The sequence below is a fragment of the Auxenochlorella protothecoides genome (genome assembly GCF_000733215.1).
Source record: "Auxenochlorella protothecoides strain 0710 unplaced genomic scaffold scaffold112, whole genome shotgun sequence".
Classification (NCBI taxonomy): Eukaryota; Viridiplantae; Chlorophyta; class Trebouxiophyceae; order Chlorellales; family Chlorellaceae; genus Auxenochlorella; species Auxenochlorella protothecoides.
In genome coordinates, this window is record NW_011934429.1 from 30320 (window position 1) to 36319 (window position 6000).

The 6000-nt window shown below is 64.4% G+C and overlaps 4 protein-coding genes across 4 annotated transcripts in view; 1 reads left to right on the plus strand and 3 right to left on the minus strand.

The window, feature by feature from the left end:
- Window positions 1–287: 287 nt before the first annotated feature.
- F751_0787 (hypothetical protein) lies at window positions 288–886 on the minus strand (the record flags this gene model as incomplete). The annotated part of the gene is made up of 4 exons (XM_011403231.1): window positions 288–349; window positions 468–539; window positions 639–690; window positions 791–886. The coding sequence occupies 4 exons, from the start codon at window positions 884–886 to the stop codon at window positions 288–290; spliced, it is 282 nt and encodes a 93-aa protein (XP_011401533.1).
- A 139-nt stretch (window positions 887–1025) lies between these two features.
- Window positions 1026–1301, minus strand: F751_0788 (hypothetical protein; the record flags this gene model as incomplete). Its single annotated transcript, XM_011403232.1, has 1 exon — window positions 1026–1301. One exon carries the CDS (start codon window positions 1299–1301, stop codon window positions 1026–1028), a length of 276 nt encoding a protein of 91 aa, XP_011401534.1.
- Window positions 1201–2287, plus strand: F751_0789 (hypothetical protein; the record flags this gene model as incomplete). The annotated part of the gene is made up of 5 exons (XM_011403233.1): window positions 1201–1332; window positions 1450–1580; window positions 1744–1858; window positions 1997–2086; window positions 2192–2287. 5 exons carry the CDS (start codon window positions 1201–1203, stop codon window positions 2285–2287), a joined length of 564 nt encoding a protein of 187 aa, XP_011401535.1.
- Window positions 2288–2643: 356 nt separating this feature from the next.
- Window positions 2644–6000, minus strand: part of F751_0790 (Sodium/hydrogen exchanger 7) — a gene marked incomplete at both ends in the record, with an annotated part of 12128 nt that continues 8771 nt past the window's right edge. Inside the window, 5 exons of the mRNA XM_011403234.1 lie at window positions 2644–2666; window positions 3134–3291; window positions 3400–4826; window positions 5143–5388; window positions 5617–5974. Coding sequence (XP_011401536.1) covers window positions 2644–2666; window positions 3134–3291; window positions 3400–4826; window positions 5143–5388; window positions 5617–5974 — 2212 coding nt within the window. The remainder of the gene's footprint in view (window positions 2667–3133; window positions 3292–3399; window positions 4827–5142; window positions 5389–5616; window positions 5975–6000) is intronic.

Consider the following 6000-nt stretch of genomic DNA (forward strand, 5'->3'; position numbering starts at 1 on the left):
TTTCAGAGTGCGAGAGAGATAGCCTGGCTGAAACAACCTGACCTCTGCAAGCTTGACCTCTCGCTGCAACAGATCAGTGGCACTCCCTACCTCCCATCCCCCCCTCTGTGCACTTGTTCGCTCCAGAATTTCCTAGGGTGCAGTTTTACACAACAGGCCTGCCATGAGCGACCCACTGTGCTGGCAATGAACATGATTGAGTGCCACGCGCCACTGGCATACCCAGGCGCCACATCGGGGCTGCGCTGCTGTACCCAGGGCGTACTCTACAAGGGAATGCTGTCCATCTAATGCTCGTGCTTGACCTCGAACAGGCCATCAGGGCCCCATGGAAACTCCTTGTTCCGGACTGCGCAGGATGGCCAGGGTGGAGGCACTTGAGGCATGCAGAAGAAGGTTGTCGTGCCTGCCCAATCCCTACATGCCAACACGTTTTCTGACGCACTCCCACCCCATCTACCACTTACTGTGGAGGAACGGGTAGTCGGGCTTCTCAGCGTCGTGGTGGGCGGGGTGGGACAGGTCGTAAGCACCCTTGGCTGCACGGGACGAGGAGGAGGAGCGGGGATGCAATGGAGATGACGGCAACACGAGTACGCTAGTTTCGTTTTGAGTCTCAATTCCAAATTAGGACGCACCGATGCACACGGGGATGGCGACGTAGGTGATGATCTTCCACTTGTTCATTTCCTGAAGGTGGGTGTGAAGAGTGCCGAGGGCACTGAGAGGCTGCAGGCACATGTTCAAGAGTGCCTCCAGGCCACACCAGCATACAAACTTCTCTCCTGACCTTGATTTCCTCCTCAATGTTGACCTTGCCCGAGAACTGCCGGGTCTGCTTGGCCACACGGGCCACACGGGTCGCGGCACGCAGAGCCCCAATCATCCTAGAATATCCCTGAGGTTTCCGGATTTGAGTGATGGATTTAATTAGTTGCGAGCCCGTCTAGGTGATCTCCGCCCGGGGTTCGTTCCTCCGTTTCGCGGGGGCACGCAGCGCGAGACCTCAGTCGGTGTTGTCATTGTCAGTGTGCCTGGGTCGAATACCAGGAGCTGTTGGATGTAGAAGTTGCCCTGCATGCTCTCGGCAATTGCCGAACTTTTCCCAAGACAGCAAAATCCTCAATCGATGCACGCTGTGATGCGCATCTCTGGACAGATTTAATTATCTCTCGACGCATTGGAGGACGCATCGGTATCATGTTGCAAGGTTTCACCATCCCCCTGCTCATCGGCCTTGGTTCAGAATTCATCTGGGGCTTCAACCTTCTGCTCCCATTCCCTCTGAACCAGCCCGGCATCCTACTCGCACGTCTGACATACACCCCATACGTGAGCAGAGTGCAGCGATGCTGCTGCTACATGCGCCAGGCTGTCATTGCTGGCTGCTCGGGTTAACCGGGTTACGGCTACGCACCGGCAACCCCCTCCATTCCCCTCTCATTGCAGGGAAGGACAGTGGTGCACACAATAGCCGCCATCCTTGTCCTGGCTCTGGTCAGCCCCGTCTGGGATGCGTATCGCTTGTCCACAGAGGCTCAGCCTCAGATTGCATCTGCTGCGACCAATGTGCAAGTCAGGTATGTGTAGCCGAAGGGAGTGAGGGCTGCACAGAACTAGAAATATCATTGCAAAGCGCGGGAGAGGGTACCATGCCATCAAGCTGCAGCGAGATGTGGACTGCTCTGCAGTCGGTATTATGGCTGTCGAGTTGACTCTTCAATATCATCGTCTGTTCTGCAGTGACCAGGAGGCCAAGACCCAGTTGAGTATGGTGCTGATGCTGGGGTCGCTTGGCAACCTTTTCTTCCTACGCTGCTTGGGACGCGTAATGGGAGACCTCTCCGACCTACAGACGGTGAGGGGGGTGGCTGGTGGGGTATGCCGAGGCAGGGTGTGCTGAAGGTTCGATGAGCCTGAGGAACAATCGTGGTTGTCGTAAGTAGGGGTCCTTCTCCTCATGTAATGCTCCCTCCACCCATTCGCTGGCACACAGAAGTACGGCTTGAGCACACGTGGACCTTACAAGCGTGACACAGTGAACAACGTCACTGAGCCTGAGCTTGAGGACCGGCTGCCGGCAGAGGTGAGGCAGGGCGTCGCACGACTTGTGCTGCTTACAAGAATCCTCTGACTGCATGCTCTGATAATTCCCACCTGAGATTTCACGTTGTTTCTGTGTGTGCTTCAGCCCGTGCAGGACAGGCAGGAGGAGCTTGTGGTTGAGGAGGTGGCACCAGTCCTCATCGAGGAGGTCATCCTCGAGGAGCCGAGAAAGGATCTGTGAACCCTGTTCCAAGCTTGGGCAAAGTTGCCTGGCTCAGCCAGGACTCCAGCAATGTTTATACACCTTGTGTTGGAAGCATGCATCGGTCCAGTGCCGGGCTGTACATGTATCAATTGTCCCGTGAGACACATTCATGATTAAGAAAGAGCTACCAAGGCATGGCCCTGATGGCCCAAAGTAGGCTGGTTCTGCTAATTTAGTATGGAGCAGTGACCGGCCAGGGCTGTACACGAGGGTATGGGCAGCGCCAACTGCAAAGTCCTGTTGTATTTCCAGGCCACATGATTGCCATGTTCCGCCTGCCACACACCACCAGCCTCAGTTCGTAGACGATGTGCGTATCCTCCTGATCCGTGTCAGCAGCCCAGGCGGGCGGGCCCTGCCGAGAGGGTTGGGAGCAGCTTAGACTGGGTGACGCTGCACTGCAACGCACGCACGCTCCCCTGCACCTGCAGCCCCCAAGCAGCCTCGGAGCCAACCATGCCCGACGCCCACCCTGCCTCGCCTCACCTGGGAGTGGCTGAGACGCGACGCGTGGGCCCTGCGGCCCCCGCCGCCCCGTTCTCGGTCGCCGGCGTGGCATCCTGCCAGTCGAGCGTGGCGCTCCTGGTGAGGTAGGGCGCCCCGACCGAGGCGGCCGCGCCCGCCCCGGCGCCGTACATGTCAAAGTGCTGCGCGGCGATGGGCCGCTCGCCTGCCGGGGTCAAAGGAGTGTGGGGATTGGTGGGCATGATCACCTTGGCGGCTCAGCGACAATCTCCTCCCATCACCAGAACGCGCCGTGGCTTGCCCCCCTTTGCGCTTCCCCTCCCCCTCCAATCCCAGGTACAAATCCCGTCGCCGCACCTTCCGAGGTCAGGCCGGCGACGATGAGCGCGCCCTGGTTCCCTCCCACCCATCGCTGGGACAGGAGCATGTACCGCGGCACGTGGCGGTTGCACCTCAGCCCCGGGTTGGCCAGCCAGGGCAGGGGCCGCGGCGCGATCACCACGCCCCATCTCTCCCTGGTCGTGGGTGAAGGCCGACGTATTGGGGTTGAAGCTCGTGTTGCATGAGATTTCTCAGCCCCCTTGCGCACCCACCCACACATCACCCTCCCCCGCAGAACCCACCCGGTGTTGGTGGCGGTGGTGGCGACGTGGCCCGAGTCCGGCAGCCCGCCGCCGCCGCGCGGCTTGGCGTGGTGCAGGCTGCCCCCGATCAGCACCATATGGCTGGTCTGCACCATCTCGCGGCCGGGGGGCAGGAACAGGACCACCGCGCTGGGCAGGCTCCTGCGCATGGCCTCCAGCACCTCGTCGCCGTGCACGGGGGCCTTGCGCACCGCGGCCCGAGCCCGCGCGCGCAGCGTGCCCTCGCCCGACCCACTCCCCCGTGCGCGCAGGGCGCCGGCTTCGCCGCTGTCGCGCGCGCGCGCGCCCAGCAGCGGGCGTCGCGAGGAGAAGGAGCCCTCCGCGGTGCCCACGGAGCTGGAGGCGCCGTCGCTGTCCTCGCCGCCGCCGCCGCCGCGCGGCGCGGTGTCGTCGCCCCGAGCACTCGCATCATCCGCCTGGCCGTCTGGGGCGCCGGCGCCCTCGCGCTCCAGCGCCCGCAGCTCGGCGGCGGCCAGGTCCTGCATGACCGAGGCCAGGCCACGGTCCACGCCGCCGCCAGGGCGCACGCTGGCGCGAGCCAGGTCGGCGCCGGCCTCTGCGCCGCGCGCAGTGCCACCCCCACCGCCACTCCCACTGCCGCTGGCTTGGCGGCGCATGGAGTGCTGCACGCGCGCGGTGGTGAGGCGCAGCAGGTGGTGCGCCACATCGTCCCGCACCTCCCGCTCCATGCCCTGGATGGCGTAGACCCCGGCCAGGCGCGCCAGGCTGGCCTCCAGGCGCTGGGCATCCGCCAGGCCCGAGGCCGCCTGCGAGCGCAGCGTCATGGCCACGTGCTGGGGCAGGTGGAAGAGGACAGGGCCCTTGCCCAGCACGTTGCCCTCCGCCACCGCCATCTGGCGGCCGGGGAGGTAGGAGCCGGTGAGCATGAGCACCAGGCCCACCACGCCGCCGATGCCCTGGTAGTACTCCCGGCGGGTGCCATCAGGGGCCACGTGGATCTGCTTCACCACGCCCGACAGGACCATGAAGGCGCCGGGGCCCTCGCGCCGCCCGCTGTCGGCCACCACGTCGCTGCTGGCCCAGAAGGCCTCCCCCGTCGCAAACTCGCGGATGGTCCCCGCAGCAAAGATGCGGCGGAAGTAAGCCTCGCTCAGCCCTGACATGAAGGGCAGGGAGCGCATGAGGGAGCGGTGGCGCGGCGGCTTCCACACCGGGCCCGTGATCTCCAGGTGCCGCGCCTTCTTGTCCACCGCGTCCACCATCATCTTCTGCTCCCCGTGGTCCACCATGCCCGAGTCGTACAGCTCTTCAATGAAAGTGAACTGCTGGCGCAGCAGGGCCATGGCCGCGCGGTAGGACTGGATGGCGCCGAAGCGGTCGGGCGCCTCGATCTCGCGGTCGATGATGAAGCGGTACGCCGCATCCGTCTCCACCTCCACCTCCGCCTGTGAAGGAGGAAGGTAGGAGGAGGAGGGGGTTGGGGTGGGTAGGAGGGGGGGTTAGTTTGGGAGAGCTTTGGGCGCCTCCACGTGATGGGCGAGGGGCTGCGCCGCCCAGGGCGCAGGCCGAGAGCCGCCTCATGTGCCTGCTTCACGCGTCGCAGGTCTCGCCGCCACCAGCCTCAGAAGCACAGGAATCTTCAGCACCTTGCAGTAATTGCCTGCAAGATTGTAGGCCCCTGCATTACATTTTCCCCCTGTCTTTCTCCCTGTAACCCCCGCGCCCCCCCCACCCCCAAGGGAAACGAAACCACCACATCACCAGCAGGTCTGCCGCGCCGTCCACCTCCTTCAGCCAGGAGACCTGGGGGCTCCACAGCAGGCTGAGGTAGTACTCCACCGCCACCTCGCAAGCCACCAGCATGCGCCGGCCCAGCGCCGCACGCATGATGCCCGTCAGCTTGCGCACTGGCCACTGCACCGTCCACTGGAGCCAGGCGGGGCTGGCGCGGAAGGCGCGGGCCATCCACATGAGGAGGCGCGCCAGGCAGCGCGTGACCAGGTCGCCCTTTGGGGATTGGGGAAGGGGGAGGAGGAGGGGAAGGGGCATTTGAAAGGGTAATGGCGGACAGATCAGGGGGGTTCACCAGATGCAGGAGGCCCCCCTGGTGGCCGCTAGATTTTGCGACCAGGAGGCACACGATGCACGCACAGCCCACTCCCATCGGCCCTGCAGCGGCATGCTCGTCATCGTGATTAATGGACTCCCCACCACCTCACAGTTCCCTGGCCCCACCTTGATCTCCTTCTGCAGGCTCTGCCAGATGGCAAAGGGGCGGTCGACGTGCTCCGCGGCGTGGTCGCAGGCGTAGTCCAGGATGCGCAGGCCCTTGATGGACAGCAGGCCCTGCAGGCGCTTGCCGTGGAAGTAGCGCTTGAGCCCCGACACCAGGCGCCCCCGCATCTCGTCGGTGGCCTCCTCGCTGAGCACGGGGCGCAGGGAGGCGCCAGACTCCGGGCCTTCTCCGCCCAGCCCGGCGAAGCTGCCGTCGGGGGACTGCGGCTCCGAGTCGCCGGGCAGGCTGCGCGGGGTCAGCGCATCCGCGGAGCGCGCGCGGGCCAGGTGCCCCGACAGCCGCCCCAGGTCCCTGGAACTGGGGCGAGGGGGGGGGCGGGGGGT